The sequence below is a fragment of the Coregonus lavaretus genome (assembly GCF_964263955.1).
Source record: "Coregonus lavaretus genome assembly, chromosome: 11".
Classification (NCBI taxonomy): Eukaryota; Metazoa; Chordata; class Actinopteri; order Salmoniformes; family Salmonidae; genus Coregonus; species Coregonus lavaretus.
The window spans coordinates 51,353,305-51,381,181 of record NC_139998.1 but is presented as its reverse complement, the minus strand read 5'-3'; the positions used below and the strand labels follow the sequence as shown (position 1 = coordinate 51,381,181).

The window sequence follows — 27,877 nt, the reverse complement described above, 5'->3', positions numbered from 1 at the left end:
CTCAAATCTCTGGAAGACTGAAACAGGTTTCCCTCAAGAATTTCCCTGTATTTAGCGCCATCCATCATTCCTTCAATTCTGACCAGTTTCCCAGTCCCTGTTGATGAAAAACATCCCACAGCATGATGCTGCCACCATCATGCTTCACTGTGGGGATGGTGTTCTCGGGGTGATGAGAGGTGTTGGGTTTGCGCCAGACATAGCGTTTTCCTTGATGGCCAAAAAGCTCAATTTTAGTCTCATCTGACCAGAGTACCTTCTTCCATATGTTTGGGGAGTCTCCCACATGTCTTTTGGCGAACACCAAACGTGTTTGCTTATTTTTTTCTTTAAGCAATGGCTTTTTTCTGGCCACTCTTCAGTAAAGCCCAACTCTGTGGAGTGTACGGTTTAAAATAGTCCCATGGACAGATACTCTAATCTCTTTGCAGCTCCTTCAGGGTTATCTTTGGTCTCTTGTTGCCTCTCTGATTAACGCCCTCCTTGCCTGGTCTGTGAGTTTTGGTGGGCGGCCCTTTCTTAGCAGGTTTGTTGTGGTGCCATATTCTTTCCATTTTTTTATATTGGATTTAATGGTGCTCCGTGGGATGTTCAAAGTTTCGGATATTTTTTTATAATCCAACCCTGATCTTTACTTCTCCACAACTTTGTCCCTGACCTGTTTGGAGAGCTCCTTGGTCTTCATGATGCCGCTTGCTTGGTGGTGCCCCTTGCTTAGTGGTGTTGCAGACTCTGGGGCCTTTCAGAACAGGTGTATATATACTGACATCATGTGACAGATCATGTGACACTTAGATTGCACACAGGTGGACTTTATTTAACTAATTATGTGACTTCTGAAGGTAATTGTTTGCACCAGATCTTATTTAGGGGCTTCATAGCAAAGGGGGTGAATACATATGCATGCACCACTTTTCCGTAATTTGTTTTTTATAATTTTTTGAAACAAGTAATTTTTTTTATTTCGCTTCACCAATTTGGACTATTTTGTGTATGTCCATTACATGGAATACAAATAAAAATCCATATAAATTACAGGTTGTAATGCAACAAAATAGGAAAAACGCGGAATGCGGTAGATGGCCGAAGTAGCAGTACTACTATGGAAGCTGGTTACGGATAAGTAACCTCACCCATTGGACTTTGAGTCGTCTCACTGTGAACGGGCGCACGCATCTCCGTGCTTTGACAATTTGGGATTTCTATACTTGACATTACATTTGTTTTAATCCACTATCTGCACAGAAAAGTCCTATGATAAGGAGGATATTACATTGAAACAGGTAAACTTTTTTCCTGCAAAACTTTAATTGAAGATAATGTGTGTTATGTGGATACTAAAATTCACCTGCTGGGGCGAGTTTACATTTTGCCCCTCAATGGTTGATCTGGAAACTGAGATTTATAATGTGAAAGAGAACATAATGCTATTCAGAAGACTAAGCTAAATATAATTTAGTAATAAAAAAAAGTGTAAATATGAAAGTAATATATTTCAGTCAGGCTTAGTTGAGTTTGCATTGACATTCAGCTGTTGGGTATACAATCATACATCTGTTTTATTTAGCTGTAAAATAAAATATTATGATCGTTTTGTTTACTATAGCATAAAGGGGCTAAAATGACCAAACATCAAACAAAGGGCCTAACATGACCAAACATCAAGCAAAGAAATCCAGATTATTTTTTTTTAACACACAGAATCTTCTAACACGTTGTCATGGTATTTAGTGGCAGCGGAGTATACTATCAGCCAAAAATAGGACTTCACTTGCCAGGCCTAAATGTATTGGTTAACGATGATACGGCAGTTCAAGTTATTCTACGCAAATCCTTGCATGAATTGTGTGTTCAATAAACGTTTTTATGGGTGTAACTATGTCAGGGTAATGCAATAGACTGTCGATCATATTTAGGGTAATACTTTTTGATTATTTTTGCCAACCTGTAAAGGTCATAATTGATACAGTAGGATACTTAAGTTTATATACCATATTGAAGTGCTTCAACAATAGACTGTAAAAATAGAAAGTCTCAAAACATTATAATTGTGTAATGAAACCATAAAAAGTAGTGCACGTAAATTGAGATCTGATGTTTGGAGGGTGTTTGAATGTAAACCCAATGTAAGTGTTTTAATACACAGAATGTGTTTTAAAACGGAAATGTAGTGCTCTTAAACACCCAAAATGATTATTGGGGGCGGCAGGTAGCCTAGTGTTGGGCCTGTAACCGAAAGGTTGCTGGTTCAAATACCTGAGCCGGAAAAGTGGAAAAATCAGCCCGTTCTGCCCTTGAGCAAGGCAGTTAATCCCCGACAACTGCTGTCGATTAAGGCAGCGGAAGACACATTTCGGTTGAATGCATTTCAACCTGAATATTTTTTTTTTTTTTTTGGAGCATTGTGAAAACAGTTTTGGGGGTTTCAGTGCATGTAAAAGGCAGCATCAAAACACAAAACCTGTGTTTCTTATAGAGTCAATGGTTTAGAAAAGCAAATGGTTTATAGCCTGAATATTGATTGATGATAATATAGTTTTTATTTAGACAGATTAGAAACAGGAGGGGCATAAAGATGGTACATTTCGTAAGAGTTTGCCAACTCAACCACACAGCCACACTGTAAAAAATTATTCTGGGGTGAATTGAAATTGACAAGAAAAATAACCAACATATACTTAATAAAAATGAATGTAAGTCATGCAGAGCCCGTCGTTTTGCGGTAACGCACCCGGTTTAGACAGGTCAGCCCTCTCCCAACCGAAGACCGGTTAAATTCCCAGCTCCAACCTTTCAATCTGTTTCTCCCACTATCTGTATCCCCTCTGTCATTTCATAACTGTTTCAATAAAGTGTCAAAATACACAAAAAATCTGTTTGAAAAAATGTATGCAAGTCGTTTCAATGATTTGTTGACCTTAAGAGTCTATTGACGCACATGTGCGTCTGTCTAAGTAACATAATACAACAATTATGTCCGTTTAAACTAGAGATATCAGTTCTCAATCCACCGCATCCGCCTATGTCGCCCTTCCGCATCTGCGGTGGAAGGATGAGACATCCCAAAAATCTGTCTTCTAACGAATACGTCTGTAGCGTCTGAACGGTTTGGCCTACGAATTATTATGGAAAAGGAAGACTCACGAACATGATGGTGTTCTCCGTTTTGCTCTATGACCCCCCACAAGTGTCATGGGACTCGTCTGAAGGTAACCCATACAAACTAATGGAAGTATAGAGGTAGTTTTGTGCCAACAACAATAAGGGGTTAAATATGTGTCCAAAACAACAAAAATATTTCCTGAGCTTTCTTATACAGTGGGGAAAAAAAGTATTTAGTCAGCCACCAATTGTGCAAGTTCTCCCACTTAAAAAGATGAGAGAGGCCTGTAATTTTCATCATAGGTATACGTCAACTATGACAGACAAAATGAGAAAAGAAAATCCTGAAAATCACATTGTAGGAATTTTTATGAATTTATTTGCAAATTATGGTGGAAAATAAGTATTTGGTCAATAACAAAAGTTTCTCAATACTTTGTTATATACCCTTTGTTGGCAATGACACAGGTCAAACGTTTTCTGTAAGTCTTCACAAGGTTTTCACACACTGTTGCTGGTATTTTGGCCCATTCCTCCATGCAGATCTCCTCTAGAGCAGTGATGTTTTGGGGCTGTCGCTGGGCAACACAGACTTTCAACTCCCTCCAGATTTTCTATGGGGTTGAGATCTGGATACTGGCTAGGCCACTCCAGGACCTTGAAATGCTTCTTACGAAGCCACTCCTTCGTTGCCCGGGCGGTGTGTTTGGGATCATTGTCATGCTGAAAGACCCAGCCACGTTTCATCTTCAATGCCCTTGCTGATGGAAGGAGGTTTTCACTCAAAATCTCACAATACATGGCCCCATTCATTCTTTCCTTTACACGGATCAGTCGTCCTGGTCCCTTTGCAGAAAAACAGCCCCAAAGCATGATGTTTCCACCCCCATGCTTCACAGTAGGTATGGTGTTCTTTGGATGCAACTCAGCATTCTTTGTCCTCCAAACATGACGAGTTGAGTTTTTACCAAAAAGTTCTATTTTGGTTTCATCTGACCATCTGACATTCTCCCAATCCTCTTCTGGATCATCCAAATGCACTCTAGCAAACTTCAGACGTGCCTGGACATGTACTGGCTTAAGCAGGGGGACACGTCTGGCACTGCAGGATTTGAGTCCCTGGCGGCGTAGTGTGTTACTGATGGTAGGCTTTGTTATTTTGGTCCCAGCTCTCTGCAGGTCATTCACTAGGTCCCCCCGTGTGGTTCTGGGATTTTTGCTCACCGTTCTTGTGATCATTTTGACCCCACAGGGTGAGATCTTGCGTGGAGCCCCAGATCGAGGGAGATTATCAGTGGTCTTGTATGTCTTCCATTTCCTAATAATTGCTCCCACAGTTGATTTCTTCAAACCAAGCTGCTTACCTATTGCAGATTCAGTCTTCCCAGCCTGGTGCAGGTCTACAATTTTGTTTCTGGTGTCCTTTGACAGCTCTTTGGTCTTGGCCATAGTGGAGTTTGGAGTGTGACTGTTTGAGGTTGTGGACAGGTGTCTTTTATACTGATAACAAGTTCAAACAGGTGCCATTAATACAGGTAACGAGTGGAGGACAGAGGAGCCTCTTAAAGAAGAAGTTACAGGTCTGTGAGAGCCAGAAATCTTGCTTGTTTGTAGGTGACCAAATACTTATTTTCCACCATAATTTGCAAATAAATTCATTAAAAATCCTACAATGTGATTTTCTGGATTTTTTTTCTCAATTTGTCTGTCATAGTTGACGTGTACCTATGATGAAAATTACAGGCCTCTCTCATCTTTTTAAGTGGGAGAACTTGCACAATTGGTGGCTGACTAAATACTTTTCCCCCCCACTGTATCTAGATATAGGACAGACACTTCAAAACCTTATTCCTTATGAGTTCTTTTTTGACTGTCTTTTTCAGATTTTTTTTGGTCATTTATAAATGTGTTATTCAATGCGTTTCTATGGGTTATAGTAGTAAAGGCCAAATTCAATATTTTATAAAATCATTTTTTAATATATATTTTTTTCTATACCTAAAGGGGTCCTAAAATTCAAACTGAAATAGCTAAACGATGCATGGTATGCCCATCTTAAAACAATTCCATATGTTAGCTTAGTACCCCCCGCAAAATAAGGTAAATCCATCTTAATATGTTGCTCAAAATGTATCTTTCATGAGGATAACCAAAGAGAGAGACAATTGACTGACTGAACTCATTGGAAGTCTTTGGTTTTAATCTCCTTGCATTTCCTATCTCGCCACGTGACTCTGTTTTTAGAGGATTGTGGGTAATTCAAAATGTTTAGACTTTATGATTCCTTCACACTGTGTTGAATGCACGTTTGAAGAAAGAAAAGTATGTTTCTATATTAGTATTAAGCTTGTTGCACCATGAGGTGTAATGGATCATGATGAACGGATATCAAAAGCTTCAGACAAATGATGTTCAATGAGGACAACATCCATTTCCACATTGGATTGGATTGAAGAGGGCAGTGCAGTCTGTTGACCAGCTCCACAGCTGGATTAAAGAGGGCAGTGCAGTCTGTTGACCAGCTCCACAGCTGGATTAAAGAGGGCAGTGCAGTCTGTTGACCAGCTCCACAGCTGGATTAAAGAGGGCAGTGCAGTCTGTTGACCAGCTCCACAGCTGGATTGAAGAGGGCAGTGCAGTCTGTTGACCAGCTCCACAGCTGGATTAAAGAGGGCAGTGCAGTCTGTTGACCAGCTCCACAGCTGTGACAGACTTTCTGAACCCATTCGAATGCTACATTGGACAGAGGGAAACATAGCCAGTCGAGATAACCTCTTAGAAAGTAGTCTTGAGTTATTCATATATTGGTAGAATCAAGTTAATTACCTGTTACTCTCTCTGTTTTCAACCTTCAGACTGGTAATCCATACCATCAACATCATAGTAGTTGTCGCAGTCAAAGTAATAGCTGTGATATGTGCCAACACAGCTGTTCATCAAGTGTGTAATGCGAGATTGATCTAACTCAAAGTCTAACTATACACTGTTAATTTAGTAGGCCTGTTAATCAACAAATCAACGTTTGGTACATTTAGGCCTACCCTTCAAGTTTTCAATCCATGAATCAATTAAATCAATCAAAGGTTATTTGATGGCCTGTATCTTTTTATGAAGCACTTTGTTAACCGCAAACCCCTGACTATTTACTTCAGTATCATTACCAAATTAATTGATGAGAATACTTTCTACATTTAGCTTAGAGTTCTAACAGACTGATAAACAGTAACCTTTTTAGTGTCTGATGAATCTCTGGCCCAAATATCTCTTGCTCATCCGATTGTCTGGTACTAAGTCTGGTACTAAGTCTGGTACTAAGTCTGGTACTAAGGCTGGTACTAAGGCTGGTACTAAGTCTGGTACTAAGTCTGGTACTAAGTATGGTACTAAGGCTGGTACTAAGTATGGTACTAAGGCTGGTACTAAGTATGGTACTAAGTATGGTACTAAGGCTGGTACTAAGTGTGGTACTAAGGCTGGTACTAAGTCTGGTACTAAGTCTGGTACTAAGGCTGGTACTAAGGCTGGTACTAAGGCTGGTACTAAGGCTGGTACTAAGTCTGGTACTAAGTATGGTACTAAGGCTGGTACTAAGTATGGTACTAAGGCTGGTACTAAGTATGGTACTAAGGCTGGTACTAAGTGTGGTACTAAGTCTGGTACTAAGTCTGGTACTAAGTCTGGTACTAAGTCTGGTACTAAGGCTGGTACTAAGGCTGGTACTAAGGCTGGTACTAAGTCTGGTACTAAGTCTGGTACTAAGTCTGGTACTAAGTATGGTACTAAGGCTGGTACTAAGGCTGGTACTAAGGCTGGTACTAAGTATGGTACTAAGGCTGGTATTAAGGCTGGTACTGAGGCTGGTACTAAGGCTGGTATTAAGGCTGGTACTAAGGCTGGTACTAAGTCTGGTACTAAGTCTGGTACTAAGTCTGGTACTAAGTCTGGTACTAAGGCTGGTACTAAGTCTGGTACTAAGGCTGGTACTAAGTATGGTACTAAGTCTGGTACTAAGTCTGGTACTAAGTATGGTACTAAGGCTGGTACTAAGTATGGTACTAAGGCTGGTATTAAGGCTGGTACTAAGGCTGGTATTAAGTATGGTGCTAAGGCTGTTACTAAGGCTGTTACTAAGGCTGGTACTGAGGCTGGTACTGAGGCTGGTACTAAGGCTGGTATTAAGGCTGGTACTAAGGCTGGTACTAAGTCTGGTACTAAGGCTGGTACTAAGTCTGGTACTAAGGCTGGTACTAAGGCTGGTACTAAGGCTGGTACTAAGTCTGGTACTAAGGCTGGTACTAAGGCTGGTACTAAGTATGGTACTAAGGCTGGTACTAAGGCTGGTACTAAGTATGGTACTAAGTCTGGTACTAAGTCTGGTACTAAGGCTGGTACTAAGTATGGTACTAAGGCTGGTATTAAGTGTGGTACTAAGGCTGGTACTAAGGCTGGTACTGAGGCTGGTACTAAGGCTGGTACTAAGGCTGGTACTAAGGCTGGTACTTAAGGCTGGTATTAAGTATGGTGCTAAGGCTGGTACTAAGGCTGGTACTAAGGCTGGTACTTAAGGCTGTTACTAAGGCTGGTACTAAGTCTGGTACTAAGTCTGGTACGAAGTATGGTACTAAGGCTGGTACTAAGGCTGGTACTAAGTATGGTACTAAGGCTGGTACTAAGTCTGTTACTAAGGCTGTTACTAAGGCTGTTACTAAGGCTGGTACTAAGGCTGGTACTAAGGCTGGTACTAAGGCTGGTACTAAGTCTGGTACTAAGGCTGTTACTAAGGCTGTTACTAAGGCTGTTACTAAGGCTGGTACTAAGGCTGGTACTAAGTATGGTACTAAGGCTGGTACTAAGTCTGTTACTAAGGCTGTTACTAAGGCTGGTACTAAGGCTGGTACTAAGTATGGTACTAAGGCTGGTACTAAGGCTGGTACTAAGTATGGTACTAAGGCTGGTACTAAGTCTGTTACTAAGGCTGTTACTAAGGCTGGTACTAAGGCTGGTACTAAGGCTGGTACTAAGTATGGTACTAAGGCTGGTACTAAGTCTGTTACTAAGGCTGGTACTAAGTCTGTTACTGAGGCTGTTACTAAGGCTGTTACTAAGGCTGGTACTAAGGCTGGTACTAAGGCTGGTACTAAGTATGGTACTAAGGCTGGTACTAAGGCTGGTACTAAGTATGGCACTAAGGCTGGTACTAAGGCTGGTACTAAGGCTGGTACTAAGGCTGGTACTAAGGCTGGTACTTAAGGCTGGTACTAAGTCTGGTACTAAGGCTGGTACTAAGGCTGGTACTAAGGCTGGTACTAAGTATGGTACTAAGGCTGGTACTAAGTATGGCACTATGGCTGGTACTAAGGCTGGTACTAAGGCTGGTACTAAGGCTGGTATTAAGGCTGGTACTAAGTCTGGTACTAAGGCTGGTACTAAGGCTGGTACTAAGGCTGGTACTAAGGCTGGTACTAAGGCTGGTACTAAGTATGGTACTAAGGCTGGTACTAAGTCTGTTACTAAGGCTGGTACTAAGTCTGTTACTAAGGCTGTTACTAAGGCTGTTACTAAGGCTGGTACTAAGGCTGGTACTAAGGCTGGTACTAAGTATGGTACTAAGGCTGGTACTAAGGCTGGTACTAAGTATGGCACTAAGGATGGTACTAAGGCTGGTACTAAGGCTGGTACTAAGGCTGGTACTTAAGGCTGGTACTAAGTCTGGTACTAAGGCTGGTACTAAGGCTGGTACTAAGGCTGGTACTAAGTATGGTACTAAGGCTGGTACTAAGTATGGCACTATGGCTGGTACTAAGGCTGGTACTAAGGCTGGTATTAAGGCTGGTACTAAGTCTGGTACTAAGGCTGGTACTAAGGCTGGTACTAAGGCTGGTACTAAGGCTGGTATTAAGGCTGGTACTAAGGCTGGTACTAAGGCTGGTACTAAGGCTGGTATTAAGGCTGGTACTAAGGCTGGTACTTAAGGCTGGTACTAAGGCTGGTACTAAGGCTGGTACTAAGGCTGGTATTAAGTATGGTACTAAGGCTGGTACTAAGGCTGGTACTAAGTATGGTACTAAGTATGGCACTAAGGCTGGTACTAAGGCTGGTACTAAGGCTGGTACTAAGGCTGGTACTAAGGCTGGTACTTAAGGCTGGTACTAAGGCTGGTACTAAGGCTGGTACTAAGGCTGGTACTAAGGCTGGTACTAAGGCTGGTACTTAAGGCTGGTACTAAGGCTGGTATTAAGGCTGGTACTTAAGGCTGGTACTAAGGCTGGTATTAAGGCTGGTACTAAGGCTGGTACTAAGGCTGGTACTTAAGGCTGGTACTAAGGCTGGTACTAAGGCTGGTACTAAGGCTGGTACTAAGTCTTATGTTTTGTCAAGGGTCTGCAGGGTGACGTGGCTACCGACCCTCGCTCTGTCCAACCGCATATCACTCATCAGAAATAGCCATGATCACATGGCCTGGACACACAAGCGGGCTATACTTAGTATCCTGGCCCTGCATATTATGCTGTGGCTCAGTATACTGAGTGGAGGAGGTGGAGGAGGACGAGCACCCCTTTCCTTCCCCAAACTGCAGCAGCCATGAGGTGCCTGACTCCCCAAACAGACACTCGCAAGACTTCAGCTGCTCTGCAAAAAAATAATATTTATCATGTGATATTCTGTAGGGAATTAATCAATCGCTTGTGTTTTATAGAGCCTTTTTACAGCGGTTGTCACAAAGTGCTTCACAGTACACTCTGTTTGCTTTATAGTATAAATATATATATGTAGGGTACACTCTTAGAAAAAAAGGTGCTAAGTAGAACCATATGGGGATCTTCAGTTTGTCCCCATAGGGGAACCCTTTTTGGTGCTGGGTAGAACCTTTGCAGAGGGTTCTATCTAGAACCCTCTATATCGGGTTCTTCAAAGAACCCCCTGTATATATACTGAACAAAAATATAAACGCAATATGCAACAATTTCACAGATTTTACTGAGTTACAGTTCATATAAGGAAATCAGTCAATTGAAATATATTCATTAGGCCCTAATCAATGGCTTTCACATGACTGGGCAGGGGTGCAGCCATGGGTAGGCCTTGGAGGGCATAGGCCTACCCACTTAAAAGCCAGGCCCACCCACTGGGGAGTCAGGCCCAGCCAATCAGAATGAGTTTCTCCCCACAACGGCACCTCCTTACCTTCAGGCTCTGATCAGTCCCTACACCCAAACGAGGGCATTGCGTTCATCCACCTCTGGCCTGCTGGAACCCCTACCTCTGCGGAAGCATAGTTCCCGCTCAGCCCAGTCAAAACTGTTCGCTGCTCTGGCACCCCAATGGTGGAACAAGCTCCCTCACGACGCCAGGACAGCGGAGTCACTCACCACCTTCCGGAGACACTTGAAACCCCACCTCTTTAAGGAATACCTGGGATAGGATTAAAGTAATCCTTCTACCCCCCCCCCAAAAAAATAAAATAAAATAAAATAAAAAAATATAGATATTGTAAAGTGGTTGTCCCACTGGCTATCATAAGGTGAATGCACCAATTTGTAAGTCGCTCTGGATAAGAGTGTCTGCTAAATGACGAAAATGTAAAAATTTAAATGTGAAATGGCTTTATTACAGACAGACATACTTGTGTTGTGTGACAAAACTGCACATTTTAAAGTGGCCTTTTATTGTCCCCAGCACAAGGGGCACCTGTGTAATGATCATGCTGTTTAATCAGCTTCTTGATTCACCACACCTGTCAGGTGGATGGATTATCTTAGCTAAGGAGAAATGCTCACTAACAGGGATGTAAACAAATTTGTGCACAACATTGGAGAGAAATAAGCTTTTTGTGTGTATGGAACATTTCTGGGATTTTTTATTTCAGCTCATGAAACATGGGACCAACAATTTACATGTTGCGTTTATATTTTTGTTCAGTATAGTTCTACCTAGAACCCTCTATGAAGGGTTCTGCCTGGAACCCTCTATGAAGGGTCCTACCAAAAACCATTTTATCATCTAAAGATTATTCCTAGAACTGCTATGAATGGTTCCACCAGCCTTACTAGCCTTTAAATACATTACATATATCATAAGGCCTTTCTTTGAGGGCCTAGTTCTACCCTAACACAGTGGTGTTAGAGAAAAAGTCTGCAAGTCACATTATGCTGGCTTGCAAAGTGATGTGTAATTTCTATTGGAAATGTTAATCACCCGCAACCTGCATTCAGCATGACTACCAGGATAGGGAAGATTGCATACTGAGACTACCTCAATCATCTAAACTGGAACAACCAGCTCAGGAACGGGTCCAATAAATCCAATCACTAACAGATTGGATTACTTTAAAAACTGTATATTATTTAAATTCCTGTAGCATAAAATTAGTCAACCAATCAATGTACATGCAAAAACACAGAGATTACCGTAGAAAAATACAATTCTGAAAATCTCCATGCAATACAGCATCCTGGGAAATGTTACATATGGTTCTATGTAGAACCCTTCTAGCCTTCCAAAGAATCCTTCTTGCCTTCCAAATAATCATCAAAGAACCCTTTCTTTCAAAAACGGTTCTTAGGATGTTAAAGGTTCTAGGTAGGACCCTTTGCCTTACAAAGAACCTTGTCTTCCAAAAAGGGTTCTTCAGATCAAAATGGTTCTTGGTAGACCTTTTGGACCCCTTTTTTCTAAGAGTGTAGTGAAACAGATACAGATATTAAAAGTTGCACACATTCTTGAAGTCTATACATGTATGGGCTAGCCATTTACCACACCAGATTTCAGAAAGGGCACTACATAATGTTTACTGGTAAAATAGTTGTCCTTGTTTTGCATTCGATATAGTTCATTCAATCAGCTCAATCTGAAGTTCATCATGGGTAGAAATGTTTCACAATTACGTAGCACATCTTTTAGGATAACTGAGAGGAATGAGAATCATTTTGCTAGCATTTTTCTTTAGAGTATGTTTGATGATGCGGCAGAGGAGCCTCATAAACGTTTTAAAGGGATGTAAAGGATGAATAATGCATGATTATGTAAAGAGAAAGATGTTTGTTGTTATTGTCCCATACCATAATGGTGTTTGTCATTTTTTGACAGGTAACATTTGAAGAGGGCCCTGTTGATTTGTCAAGAGTGGCGCAAACATGACTGAGGTGGCACAAAATATTGCTGATGTCGCATACCACATGACTGATGTGGCACACGATATGTGTGATAAAGCACACGATATGAGTGATAAAGCACACGATATGAGTGATAAAGCACACGATATGAGTGATAAAGCACACGATATGAGTGATAAAGCACACGATATGTGTGATAAAGCACACGATATGAGTGATAAAGCACACGATATGTGTGATAAAGCACACGAAATGAGTGATAAAGCACACGATATGAATGATAACGCACACGATATGTGTGATAAAGCACACGATATGAGTGATAAAGCACACGATATATAATAATAAATAATAATATGCCATTTAGCAGACGCTTTTATCCAAAGCGACTTACAGTCATGCGTGCATACATTTTTTGTGTATGGGTGGTCCCGGGGATCGAACCCACTACCTTGGCATTACAAGCGCCGTGCTCTACCAGCTGAGCTACAGAGGACCACCCATATGTGTGATAAAGCACACGATATGAGTGATAAAGCACACGATATGAGTGATAAAGCACACGATATGAGTGATAAAGCACACAATATGAGTGCTAAAGCACACGATATGAGTGATAAAGCACACGACGACGACGTAAACGAGTTGCACGGCCATGTGGCACACAAGGAGGACGATGTGGAACACGACAAGCATGATGAGGCACACAAAGAGGACGATGTGGAACACAACAAGCATGATGAGGCACACAAAGAGGACGATGTGGAACACAACAATCATGATGAGGCACACAAAGAGGACGATGTGGAACACAACAAGCATGATGAGGCACATGTCGTGTATGGAGATTATGACTATTTTAGAGGAACAAAGAAAATAATGTTTATCTTAGTTCAAAAGTAGCCGTTTGTGGAGGAGCCCGAGGAGGAGGAGGAGGAGGAGGAGGAGGAGGAAGATGAGGCACACAACATGAACGATGAAGAGGAGAAAGAAGAGAAGAACCAGTCACAGAACGTCTTTGAGGTGGCAATGAAACAAGAGGTGAGGCAAGGCGCTGTGTGTTCATCCTGCTATCAACAGTTAAAATGGATCTATTTGATAGATACTTTGCTTCCGGATAGGTTTACCTTTCAAAAGAGTCAATCTGGAGTGTAGCACGTTGCTGAGCCAACCACAGATTTTACATTAAGGCAGGGATGGGCAACTGGCCGGCTGCGGGCCATAACTTCCCCCCTTTTGTGGGCCCGCGGATCAAATTTCGCTTAGGGCCCTCAAAAGGCTAGGGCCGGCTCTGACTACATGTGTGGGTGAGAATGTGGGTATGCAGAATTGCTAGCCTGATGAGTTCTGATTTTTTGTGGCCCCCACCCCCATCAAAGTTGCCTATCCCTGCATTACGGAGTGACGGCCTGTAGATCTTTCATAAAGTTTCTGTACCGTTCAGCTAAATAGCACTATTCAAAACGTCTCTTTTAGTTCTGAGAACCACACTCCTACATATAAATCTTTACCTTAGCAATCCATTTCTCCCAATCCTTTACAATCTAACATGAACACTTTCTCCAGAGACTTCTGCGCTCCAAAAAGCCAGTGGCCAGGAGCTACGTGCCCCAGATTGGTAAGGCTGACGTGAAGAACAAGTCTGAAGCTATGCAGAAGGCCAGGGAGGAGCGCAACAGTAGGAGGAGCCAGGAGGAGCACCAGAAAAGGAAGGAGCAGTACGTCAAGGAGAGGGAATACAACGGCAGGAAGCAACAGGTCGTAGGTCAAACACAGAGAGCGATAACCCCAACTAACTGTGACCTGCATGGCATGGAGCACGAGCCTCAACAACAGAAGTGTGGGTGTACTGGAGAACTCATATCAGCATCATATCACTTTGCTGTCACGATCGTCGAAGGAGGAGGACCAAGGCGCAGCGTTGAAGGTGAACATGCTTTTTATTAATGTTACACGAACAAAACAACAAACGATACGTGAAGTCCTACGGTACAAACACAAACCAAAAGGAACAAGATCCCACACCATACTGTGGGAAACAGGCTGACTAAGTATGGTCCCAATCAGAGACAACAAGAAACAGCTGATTCACGTTGCCTCTGATTGAGAACCACACTGGCCAACATAGAAACACAATACTAGAACGAACACAAATGAAAACTCACACCCTGGCTCAACATACTAGAGTCCCCAGAGCCAGGGCGTGACAGTACCCCCCCCCCCAAAGGCGCGGACTCCGGCCGCGCCAACCAAACACCACAGGGGAGGGACCGGGTGGGCACTCCGCCTTGGCGGCGGATCCGGCTCCGGGCCTGATCCCCACTCCCTCTCCAACCCCCCAAAGTACCCCTGGTCCGGTCTGGCCCCGCTGGCCGGAGCTGGACTGCACACTGGTGGAGCGGATTGCTCTAGCTCCGGCGTGAAGCAGCTGACCGGTGCCGGACCAGGCACCGGTGGAACAGGCACGGGCCGTGCCGGACTGACGACGCACACCACTGGCTTGGTGTGGGGAGCAGGAACGGGGCGGACCGGGCTGGCGACGCTCACCATAGGCTTGGTGCGGGGAGCAGGAGCGGGCCGGACCGGGCTGGCGACGCGCACCATTGGCTTGGTGCAGAGAGCAGGAGCGGGCCGGACCGGGCTGGCGACGCGCACCATTGGCCTGGTGCGGGGAGCAGGAACAGGCCGGGCTGGGCTGGCGACGCGCACCATAGGCTTGGTGCGGGGAGCAGGAACAGGCCGGGCCGGGCCGGCGACACGCACCATAGGCTTGGTGCGGGGAGCAGGAACAGGCCGGGCCGGGCTGGCGACGCGCACCATTGGCTTGGTGCAGGGAGCAGGAACAGGCCGGGCCGGGCTGGCGACGCGCACCATTGGCTTGGTGCGGGGAGCAGGAGCGGGTCGGACCGGGCTGACGAAGCGCACAACTGACTTGGTGCGGAGAGCAGGAACAGGCCGGGCCGGGCTGGCGACGCGCACCATTGGCTTGGTGCGGGGAGCAGGAACAGGCCGGGCCGGGCTGGCGACGCGCACCATTGGCTTGGTGCGGGGAGCAGGAGCGGGCCGGACCGGGCTGACGAAGCGCACCACTGACTTGGTGCGGAGAGCAGGAATGGACCGGACTGGGCTGGCGACGCGCACCACAGGCTCGGTGCAAGGGACAGGAACAGACCGGACCGTACTGGGGACACACACCACTGGCCCTACGCAGGGATCAGGAACGGGCCGGACCGGACTGGTATCACACCCCAGTACCTCTCGCCGTGCCTCTACACCTTCCTTCCCCTTTTTGACCAGTGGCCCCCGTAACCTGGCGGCCTCCTCTGCCAACCCACTGGGCCGCTCTATCGCGGTCTCCTGCTGCCCCGTCGTCCACGGCGTGAGCCCCCCCCTAAAAAATGTCTGGGCTTCTCTCCTTCCCTTGGACCAGGTCTCCATATCTCTCGCCAGCCTTTCGCCCTTCTACTTCCAAGTCAAGCCCCTCTCTTGCTCACACGGCTTGACCCAGTCGAGGAGGCGCTCGATATCCGCTAGAGATTTCCCTGGCGATGGTTCCTGGACCCGCTGCTTGGTCCAGTTCTGGTGGGATCTTCTGTCACGATCGTCGAAGGAGGAGGACCAAGGCGCAGCGTTGAAGGTGAACATGCTTTTTATTAATGTTACACGAACAAAACAACAAACGATACGTGAAGTCCTACGGTACAAACACAAACCAAAAGGAACAAGATCCCACACCATACTGTGGGAAACAGGCTGACTAAGTATGGTCCCAATCAGAGACAACAAGCAACAGCTGATTCACGTTGCCTCTGATTGAGAACCACACTGGCCAACATAGAAACACAATACTAGAACGAACACAAATGAAAACTCACACCCTGGCTCAACATACTAGAGTCCCCAGAGCCAGGGCGTGACATTTGCACAAAGAATCTCAACAATCTATTGAAATATCTTAACAATTATGTAATAGATGTGCTTGGTTTGTACTTATGTCCATTTAGAGCAAACTTATACCCAAAACATGGGGATAGTTGAGAACATACTAAATCCATTTTCTATTTTACACATTGTCCTTTATTACAAGCTGTACCACAGGGATCATTGTAGTAAAACAAGCAACGTCTGATACAAGGGATGAACACATTGATACTCAGGAGGGGGGAAGAAAACACCCTGTACTGTCGTAGCTAACTCTCAGAGACCGGATGCCTAAATGTTGATCTCCCCTTACGTCACAACCGCATGATCCAATCAGAGGCCTCCCTGCAGGTCACTTGCTCGTGCTATTACATCAGATTAGGGCCTTGAGTACTTTCTGGGCCCAGCATGGCTCCTGAGGTGGCCAGCGTGCAGAGCAGATGATCCCAGATAAACCGATAACCTCTTAGCAACGCTCTTGGTCTGATCCACCACAGATAAAATAACTACTCGCCTCCAGTGATGAGGAGGAGGAGGTGAAGCCGGCCAAGGTAGAGAAATCCTACGTCCCCAAGATCACAGGTAGGAAATGGGGGGCAGGTGGGCTGGGAGAGGGTTGAGGAAGAGGGCGCTGTTCTAATCCTCATCTCACCACCTAGGTCGTATCCATTAGGCAACAAACAGAAGGAAACAAACTGAAACAGGGAGAGACTACCTGGATTTATCCAATAATTAACGCTCATTGTCATGTTCCATTGCAAACTGTTGTAAAATGTTGCGGGTCTCATTATCATCATCAACATGTGGGGTCTACACTCTACAGGCAGCGTGAAGGGGAAATTTGCCGAGATGGAGAAGCAGAGACATGAGGAGGAGAGGAAAAGGATGGAGGAGGAGAGGAAGAAGCGCGCCGCCCAGGACATCAAGGAGAAAGCGAAAATGCAGAAAGAGCTGGTCAAGAAAGCTGCAGAGGTAAGCTTGCGGGGTTCCTTTGTTGGGCCAGAGGTATACTGTAATGTAGACAATAGGGGAAGTGGGACAGTAGGGTTGGATTGCTCAGTCACTGCCCCCATTGAGGGATTGGCCTCCATCTCTGTGTAATCAGTCAGGTAATCCTCAACTGCCACCTGGATGATGTATTTTAAGTGCCATTTGAAAGGCTAACTGTTGCTGCAGGTTGGAGGGAAATCCTGCAATGGACTTGAGTGGTGCTTCAATCCATAGCAGCTCTGAGAGCACATATCATGTCTGATACAGTATATGCTATAAATATATGAGATATATCATATAAATCTTCACATGCGTCATCACACAGCCTTCTACAGAAACAGGTCTTAGAATGTGCCATAAACTGAAATAGGCTGACTGCTTTGGAAGCGTTCAGCGCTAGCTGTGCATTAAAGCTAGGCTAACCTCTGCCACAGGCTTTCATCCTACCTTCGGTATGACGCCTGGAAGCCGAGGCTAACACTAGGCTAGCTGTAGTTGTAGCCATGCCAAACTGGACTGAAGCCAGTTCTTCATTACCAAATTGATGTTGACCTAGATACAACAAGATGCTAGATGGTTACAAGTAATAACACACACGTATGTTTAACACTAGGAAGCATTAGGCCTACAAATGTTTGACATTTCAAATTTGTTCAAATTTCTAATGCAAATTTCAAGTATACAATAGAAAACATTAATGTTATTCTTTCAAATTCAAATGAAATACACAATGTGGCAACCATTAACCTTAGTGTGCCATTTCAGGATATCTAAAATGAATATGTTAATGACCTTGTACTAGATAGAGAATTACATAGTACTTACTACTACTAGACTAATTCTAAGAGTGGTACTGAAAGTACTTTCTATCTTGGCGCAGGGCAATTACAGAGATGTTCCAACATAGTTACTCTGGCAAAGCCTATTGAAAGGGTTTATTTTATGTGGAAATACGCTTGGTTTGGCTGTGGATGGACAGGCTGCATGGATATTGTCTGTTTATATTCAGTGCTTCCTGTACACACAGTGTTGATATTAGTTCTACTCCACTGAATTACAGTAATTCGTCTCTTGAACATGATGAAAGCTAGATAAACTTCTCTCTTCACTGCCTCCTTTCACTGCAACCTACTGCATGTACCTATACTGTAGTAGTTGGTGAAAACTTGGGGAAATCTTCCTGGTTTATTAGCCCCCCCCCCCCCCCCCGCCCCCCCCTAGCTGACCGAATTAGACGCTCCTATCTTAGGGTTGACACTCAATGACATGTCTACTGCAAATGTTGGCCATTACCAAAATAATGTTCTCCTTCAAGGCCTATCTTCTGTGTGTGTGTGTGTGTGTGTGTGTGTGTGTGTGTGTGTGTGTGTGTGTGTATTTTATTTGTGGGGATTTTCTTTCCATTTTGACAGGTCTCAACTAATAACTTCATAATGTATAACATAGCTTTAGCCCATTACTTGAATAAACACGACCACTTCATTTGTTAACTTCACAGACCAGGAAATGGTTTGTTTTGTTGATGTTTGATGTGTTAAATACCCTTTGGGAATGAATGAAGTACTGTCTTGTCTTATCGTATCTTATCCAATCTTAATTGTAATTTCCTCTTCTAACAATGGCTTTTGTCCATTTATGTCAGGAGGGAGATGACGCTATACTGGTCCGCGTGGTGCCGGCGATGCCGTCGCGACCTCCAGGCAGGATCAAGATGAACTTTGAGGACCTAGAGAAGAACCGCGAGGAAGAGCAGAAGAAGAGGACAGAGGAGGAGAAGAAGAAGAGCTACAATGAGAACAGGCGCTCCTTCCGCGAGGCCAAGCAGCGCTCGGTCGTCCAGGTGAGCTGAAGAGAACCTCTCCCATAGGCTTCGGCAGGACTGGCAGCATAGCTGTTTCTAGGAATCTAATAATTAATGAAAGCCATTATACCTGTGTCAATTTGTGTCAATACTTCAATACAATACTTCATGGCTGGTCTAAGTGCAGATTGTTTATGTCAGCCCACACAGGAAAGATCATAGGTGTTTCTAGGAAAATCTAATGTTTCATGAAAGCTATTCTATTCTGTCTGTGTCAATACTTCATGTGGATATGGTGGTCTCTGATGTAGACTGATTGTGTCAACGCAGGGTGAGGACGAGGAACAGCCCACAGAGAAGGAGCAGGTGACTCCTGGGAAGCTAAAGATTACATTTGAGGAGGCTGAGAAGGAGAGGCAGGAACGCCTGAGGAAACAGGCCGAGAGGGAGGCTAAACAACATCTGCAGGATGAGAAGAAAACGTTTGAGGAGGCCAAGCTGGAAATGGTGACTGATCTTATAAAACATTAATAGCACATTTTTTATTTGCTTATTAGCACATCACATTTCAATGTCCTGTTCTTTCCTTGTGAGAGCTGAGATACAGTATTTCAGTGCTAGATCAACCTTGGAGGTAAATTAGCAGAGTGGCCGTTCCGTTCCAACCCTGCACAGTCCCTTCATACACCCTTTCATTCAGCGCTTTCCTCTTGTGCTTTTGAAGTTGACTTGTGCTGTCTTTAGGTCTTGATAATACTTTTTTAAATGTATCTGTCAGAGCTTGAATGTTGTTGTGTAATGTAGTTATAGTAATGTAGTTACACAGGTTAAAATTCTGCATTGCATAAGGTCTCTTAACTTAAACTGTCCATCACAAGTCCCCTTTCTGAAAACCATACTGTAACTACACACATCTGTCAGAACTTTCATGTTGTGTATAATATAGTTATAATGGTTATTTAATCAACCCTTCATTAGGTGTTCTGAATCTCGTTCGGGGATTGAACCTGTGTTGTGGTTGTGGTGGTTGTTGTTCTAACCACCTGAGCTACACTTCCCAGCCTTGTGCCTGGTGTGACTTTGGAACTATATGTACTAGCAGGGAGAAGATGAGGAGGACTCACAAGGAGCTCAAGGTGAGAGAGAGGTCATCCTGCCTGGTAAACTGAGGCTGAGCTTCGAGGAGCTTGAGAAACAGAGGGTAGAGAATGAACGCAAGGCAGCAGAGGCTGAATACAAGAGACGAATGGAAGAGGAGAGGAGGGCTTTCGCCGAGGCCAGGAGAGGCATGGTCAGTGAGTGTGACGTGATGGTCACTTCGCCTGGTCCCAGATCTGTTTGTGCTGTCTTGCCAACTCCTATGGTCACTGCCATGCCAAACGTCCATAGGAGTTGGCTATACTGCACAAACAGATCTGGGACCAGGCATATAATCACTCTTTAGAGCTCCTTTTTTATATGTTTGACATTGTGAGCCCCAAGATGTCAGACACTAGTTTGAGCTCTCTCATCATTGTCCTCCTTCTCCAGATAGTGGATGATGATGACGACGACGAGGTGTTGATGGCCATGCTGAACCTGGAGCCAGGGAAGTTGTGTGTCAGCTTCGAGGACAAGGAGCGTCAGAGGAGAGAGGCAGAGGAAAAGAAAGCGGAGGAGGAGGCCAAGAGGAGGCTAGAGGAGGAGAAGAGGCTCTTCGCAGAGGCCCGCAAGAATATGGTAGGACTGGGTCACATACCCATAGAGATCCTACAATTCACTAGTGGAATTTGGTATCCTAGCAACATGACAAAAAATCTGCCATCTTGGTCAGGAAAACATGAATTCTAGAAATGCATCAAATGTGGTATATCAATGGTATAAAACAATACATTTGTGAATTATAGGATCTCTATGAACATACCTCTGCAGGCAGCATCAGCATGTCGCATATGAAGCCCTGCGCTAACATGTAGACTGAAGTAGGCTAAGTTCAGAAGGAGCATGTGAAAAGATTGAAATTATTTTGATTAATCGTTTATTCCTGTTTTTTCATCATGATTAGAGCCATAGTGAGTTACGTTTTGTAACTTGTTTTGTGTGTGAATGTCACAAACGAATACCTTCAGTTTCCCATGCTGTGTGATGTGTTTGGATCTGCTTGATTAGTGTCATCTGAGCACATAATCAATGTGTAATCAATAAGCGCATCTTAAAGTGACAAATAATGTCAACTGGAATGATAGAGTTATGACTTATATATTTGCCTGTCATGACCTATATATTGAACAACAGTGTTACCGTTATGGTTCCTTTAAAGTGTGACCAATGTTTCTACAATCTACTGAAAACTAACACCAATATTAACATTTGAGGTAGCCTATATTTAGTATAAGAACTCAATCTCTAATTGGATTCTAATTGGACATGGATTAATCCTACATGATAATGTAATGTTACTGGACATACTCAAATGATCTCTTTAAAGAGCCCCCTGGATCGAGAATAATAATAATAATGAGAAAAATCTAAGACTTCATATCGAGATGGAGAAGTAAGATATTTTCACTTTCGAATGACAATTGTATTTGTACACTGACTAAGATGAAATAATAGTGATTCCAATGAAATGCTAATACTGTAAATTCTTATTGTAAGTACAAGGTTGTGAATAGATGGCTCTTCATCAGCAGTGTGACCTGGTTATTCTGACTCTGATTCTACAAGGACAATGAAAGGCTTCTAACTTACTACTATAGAACGAGATAAAGATCTTAATGTCATTCAAAAGCTTTTTACAGGATCATTTGATGAGAAGTTCAATGTAATTTGGTTGCTTTAGCTTTGCTGTTCAATGTGATTATGTTGCTTTTCATTGGGTGCTTCATCGTTTGTGTTTCATTGTGGGAGGGTTAAGGCGGTGGGTTGAATTGTTAATGGAAGCTGATATGATGTGATGATCGATTTGGGATTAAAGATTGTGAAGTTTGGCACCGTTCTACAGCCTCCTAACCAATTGTGCTATTATTATTTTTTTACTTATTTTGTACATAATGTTTCTGCCACGGTCTCTTATGACCAAAAATAGCTTCTGGATATCAGAACAGCGATTATTCACCTCAAACTGGACAAAGATTTTTTCTTTAACGAGTTGGACGCAAAGGATTTACTGCTGCTCCCAGACCAGGCCCAAATCCCTGTCTTTCGCATGAAGAGGAGACAGAGATACAGGGGATGCAGATCCGGATGCCTTGTGAGAATTCGTAGGCGAGTGGGTAACCCGCATCTACCATCCGTCCTATTGGCCAATGTGCAATCATTGGAGAATAAACTGGATGAGCTCCGTTCAAGACTATCCTACCGACGGGGCATTAAAAACGGTAATATCTTATGTTTCACTGAGTCGTGGCTGAATGACGACATGGATAATATACAGTTGGATGGGTTTTCCGTGCATCTGTAAGACAGAACAGCTACCTCCGGTAAGATGAGGGGTGGTGGTCTGTGTCTATTTGTCAATAACAGCTGGTGCACAAAATAGAATAATAAAGAAATCTCTAGGTTTTGTTCGCCTGAGGTAGAGTACCTCATGATAAGCTGTAGACCACACTATTTACCAAGAGAGTTTTCATCTATATTTTTGGTAGCTGTCTATTTACCACCACAAACCGATGCTGGCACTAAGACCATACTTAACGAGCTGTATATGGCCATAAGCAAACAAGAAAATGCTCATCCAGAGGCGGTGCTCCTAGTGGCCGGTGACTTTAATGCAGGAAAACTTAAACCCGTTTTACTTAATTTCTACCAGCATGTCACATGTGCAACTAGAGGAAAAAAAACTCTAGACCACCTTTACTCCACACACAGAGACGTGTACAAAGCTCTCCCTCGCCCTCCATTTGGCAAATCTGACCAAAATTCTATCCTCCTGATTCCTGCTTACAAGTAAAAACTAAATCAGGAAGTACCAGTGACTCGCTCAATACGGAAGTGGTCAGATGACGCAGATGCTAAGCTACAGGACTGTTTTTGCCAGCACAGACTAGAATATGTTCCGGGATTCATCCGATGGCATTGAGGAGTATACCACATCAGTCAACTGCTTCATCAATAAGTGCATCGATGACGTCGTCCCCACAGTGACCGTACGTACAGTATAGATGCGAGCTGCCCATTGACACGAGCCTACCAGATGAGCTAAATTACTTATATGCGCGCTTCGAGGCAAGCAACACTGAAGCATGCATGAGAGCATCAGCTGTTCCGGATGACTGTGTGATCACGCTCTCCGATGTGAGTAAGACCTTTAAACAGGTCAACATTCACAAGGCCGCAGGGCCAGATGGATTACCAGGATGTGTACTCAGAGCATGCGTTGACCAACTGGCAAGTGTCTTCACTGACATTTTCAACCTGTCCCTGGCCGAGGCTGTAATACCTACATGTTTCATCCAGACCACCATAGTCCCTGTGCCCAAGAATGCCAAGATAACCTGCCTAAATGACTGTCGACCCGTAGCAATCACGTCTGTAGTCATGAAATGCTTTGAAAGGCTGGTCATGGCTCACATCAACACTATCATCCCAGAAACCCTAGAACCACTCCAATTCGCATACCGCCCCACCAGATCCACAGATTACGCAATCTCAATTGCACTCCACACTGCCCTTTCCCACCTGGACAAAAGGAACACCTACGTGAGAATGCTGTTAATTGTCTACAGCTCAGCGTTCAACACCATAGTGCCGTCAAAGCTCATCACTAAGCTAAGGTAGAGTAGAGGCGGGGCACGCGTAGACAAGATGGCGTATTGAATAGAAATCGGTACGAAACACCTCAAGATAAAAACATAATATTCAAAATCAGTAAGTTAGACTAAATATTAGCATTTCATATATTCGCAGTTAATATAATTCAATCTGGATAATAACACAAAACAGATCATAAGGCTAGAGAAATATATCGACAAATATTACAACAACACGCAACACCCAAAAATGACTGAAGACAAGCGTGGAGAGCCGATCCCCAAAAGGAAACGCGACTCATCGACTGATACAGATGATATATGCTTTTCACCACTGGGTATGGTAAGTGTGGAAAGCGACCTGTTGAAGTCGATAAATGACAAATTGGGCATACTAGAATTGGTCAGTAAAGACGTAAAAGAGTTGAAAGCGAGTCTTCAAATGAGTGAAGAAAAAGCTTTGGTAATGGAGAAAGAAACCAAATAATTAAAAGTGACAGTCTCTAAAATGGAAACGGACGTTAGGGAACTAAAAAAGGAGAACAATCTTCTGAGAGAAGCCTTACTAGACAGCCAAACTAGATCGATGAGGGAAAATCTAGTACTTACGGGTATTCAGGAAAAGGAGGGAGAAATAACAGAGAATATTATGAAGGACTTCATGCATACAGCGCTACAAATCCCACTCGAGGCTGTCGATAAAATCCAACTCGAACGTGTACATCGTTTCGGAAAAAGAGGACAGAAATATGAGCGCCCAATCGTTGCCAAATTTGCTTTTTTTAAGGATAAAGCTATGGTGAAAAGCCTAGGAAAAAGACTTGCTGGCACGAAAATAGGCATGAATGATCAGTTCCCGAGGGAGATTGTAGAAAGGCGCAAAGTTCTGTATCCAATCTTCAAGGAAAACAGATTAAAAGGGAAACGTGTTGCACTAGTGGTGGATAAATTATATATTGACAACCAAATGTTCAGAGACACAAAGACTACTCCATGGCTATTCTAAAAGTTGTAATAGAGGAGTCAAATATTGGAGCACCTGATACTAGCAATGATAGGGATTGTAATATTAAATAACATTTATAGTAAGTATAGTATTTTATAAAAGGATAAAACGATATAACAAGCAGAATAATACATATTTAAATACAAATAATTAGAACATGGCTTTTTTGGCGGGAGGTTGTTGTTTTGGCGGATGGTTGTTGTGGTTGGTCCTGTGTTCTCTCTGGTGTCCTTTCCCCCTTGCAGCAGATGTGGATACGGGTGCGTTTGCACGCTCGGCCCATTTCTTCCCCAGTCAACCATGTGGTGTGCATTTTTGTGTTTGAAAAGGTGCGGCGTTAAGTGAGTGAGAGGGGAAATGGTTGCATATCCCAGAGCTGACCGGGGGCCTATGAGCAGGGGTAGTGAGAGAGAGCTTTCAATTTTGTGTAGATGAGGGATATACACTTTCAATATAGTATACATCTAATCTAATTTTTCATTGTCCTATCATGATGGAAAGATCCCTAACCATATAACCTGGACACCGACCTGAGCGACCCATACACCAAAGAGAAGTTCCCATCTCTTTTATGGACCTGCTGTGAATATGCAGCCTAAACAGAGAAATAAATGCGGTCAGAGACCTACTTGAGCAGCACCGCCCCCTCAAGATTCTGAGCCTGCCTGGCAGGGTTGGTCCTACAAAGCCAGAGCCCCCTGATGGGAGAGCATAATATACAAGGAAATTCTCAAAGCTGCTAATGAGAACCTTGACGACCTTTTACCTAGCCGGTGGGGATTCCGGTGGGGTACGCCCACCCAGGTAGTGGCAGTGCTGGCAACACTGGCTGCAGTAACCCATGGGGAGGGGGTCACACTCGGACAATCAGAGAGGGGGTTTATCATTGTAGCCCAGGTGGCACAAAATAATCAAAGGTCTGACCGCATGGAGATGCTTGGGAAAATGGTTACAACAGGGGATCAGAGTGTTTGTGTCTCAGGTGAAGAGGGTGGATCTGATCTCCATCACCTAGGACTTGACATAGATTAAGTAGATTAATCAAATCTCACATTGTTATCAATTTCTGCTCAATCTGCATGCTTTCTCAATCAGCTTTAACTGTATGTGCACTCGTAAATCAAGTTATTTCTCGAGTTGGGCTCTGGGATATAACAGCCGTTGAGTATCTGATTTATGGTGGATTGTGGAGGAGGGGGGTTGAGTGTGTTGGAGTATGTGAGTATGTGCGTGTGTGCTTGTCTGGCATCTGTTGTGGGGGGTGGGGATGTTGGGGGGGGGGGGGTATGGGATGGACCGTGGGAATTATTTGCTAGGATAATAATTGCTTGTCAATGAATTAAATGTAATACAATGGCAATCCGGGTTATATGTTAGAATCCTACGCGTGAACTGCCGACATTATTACGCATATTAATTGATAATGATGGAAAATAGGATATGCATAATTTAAAAAAAATAGTTATATATATATAGAGGTGAAAGCATTGGAAATGCTTTTGGCGGTTAATCTGCTTCTGTTTTGTGGGTGGTACTGTGTGCTGTTTTCGATGGACGGGTCCTGGCCTCTCGGGGCCTTAGGGATGCGGAGGGACGTGGGTGGGATGCTGATCACTGGGATGACGGCTCAACTTGGGATGGGGAGGGGCTTTAGCGGGGGAATTAGTGGAGAACAATTGAAGGGTTGCTCCGTAGCAGTGCAAATATCACGGTACAGCTATATGGACACTCAATCATTACGCTATTTTTTATTGGTAAATTTACAAACATATATAATGATAAATAGACTTGAAACTTGTATCTCATTATGGTGTATGGTGAAATAAGTATAGCCAGTTATAATTGTAATGGCTTAGCTGATAATAACAAAAGAAGAACAATATTTACATGGCTCAAAGAGAAGGAATATAATATCTATTGTTTACAGGAAACTCATTCAACAGTTTGAGATGAAGTAGCGTGGAAAAAAGAATGGGGGGGGGGGGAAATATACTTCTCCCATGGGCAAAGAAATTCAAAAGGGGTGATGATATTAATTAATAGTAATTTCGATCCGAATGTGCAAATTGTACAAATAGATACACAAGGTAGATGGATTATTTTAAATATGTTATTGGACCATAAACAGATATGGCTCCTTAACCTTTACGGACCAAATAATGATGATCCACAATTCTTTGACAATATATATAATACATTATCAAGCCTGCAAGCAACTCAAGACAATATTATTATGGTGGGGGATTATAATACTGTTTTAAATAGCTCAATGGACCGTAAAGGAAATCACACCACAAACAATCACCCACATGCTCTTAAGGAAATTGTGAATGTCATGGATACATTAGAACTAGTAGATATATGGAGGCTTAAATATACTGATCTAGTGAGATATACATGGCGGAGACTGAATCAAGCTAGTCGTCTTGACTTCTTTCTTATCTCATTCTCGTTGGCACCAAAAGTAAAAAAAGTGTTGATAGGGGACAGAATGCGGTCGGACCATCATATAATAGGCATATACATTACTCTTACTGAATTTCCACGTGGGCGAGGATATTGGAAATTTAATCAAAGCCTATTGGATGATAATTTATTTATAATTAGAACAAAGGAATTTATAACTGACTTTTTCCAACATAACATAGGTACAGCGAATCCCCTTATTGTATGGGACACCTTTAAATGTGCCTTTAAAGGCCATGCAATTCAGTACTCATCTCGAAAACAAAAGCAATTTAGGTCAAAAGAGTTTATACTAAGAAAGGAAATAGAAAATCTAACAGAACAGATAGATGGCAATAAAAACTGTAACATAGAGGCTCAGAATAAATTAGAGGAAAAACAAAAAGAAATGGAGAAACTTATTCAAGAAAGATCAAGTGTAATATATTGTAAAGTGGTTATCCCACTGGCTATAGGGTGAACGCACCAATTTGTGAGTCGCTCTGGCTAAGAGCGTCTGCTAAATGACGTTAATGTGCCCTTGAGCAAGGCACTTAACCCTAATTGCTCCTGTAAGTCGCTCTGGATAAGAGCGTCTGCTAAATGACTAAAATGTAAATGTAATAAAAATAAAGCAAACTGGATGGAATATGGGGAAAAATGCACAAAATTCTTTTTTAATCTTCAACATAGGAATGCTACCAAAAAGAACTTAATGAAACTGGTTACAATTGACGGAGTCACCCATAATTCACCAAATGATATTTCG

The 27,877-nt window shown here is 43.4% G+C and overlaps 1 protein-coding gene across 1 annotated transcript in view; it reads left to right on the top strand.

Moving 5' to 3' along the window:
* Positions 1-12,236: 12,236 nt before the first annotated feature.
* The window catches only part of LOC311137593 (nexilin-like), a gene marked incomplete at both ends in the record, with an annotated part of 28,582 nt that continues 12,941 nt past the window's right edge, over positions 12,237-27,877 (top strand). The window contains 11 exon segments of the mRNA XM_084172100.1: positions 12,237-12,345; positions 12,838-13,043; positions 13,134-13,256; positions 13,782-13,973; positions 16,634-16,639; positions 16,643-16,718; positions 16,960-17,108; positions 18,769-18,966; positions 19,258-19,434; positions 20,030-20,222; positions 20,462-20,646. Of these exon segments, the coding sequence (XP_084028226.1) occupies positions 12,237-12,345; positions 12,838-13,043; positions 13,134-13,256; positions 13,782-13,973; positions 16,634-16,639; positions 16,643-16,718; positions 16,960-17,108; positions 18,769-18,966; positions 19,258-19,434; positions 20,030-20,222; positions 20,462-20,646 (1,614 nt within the window).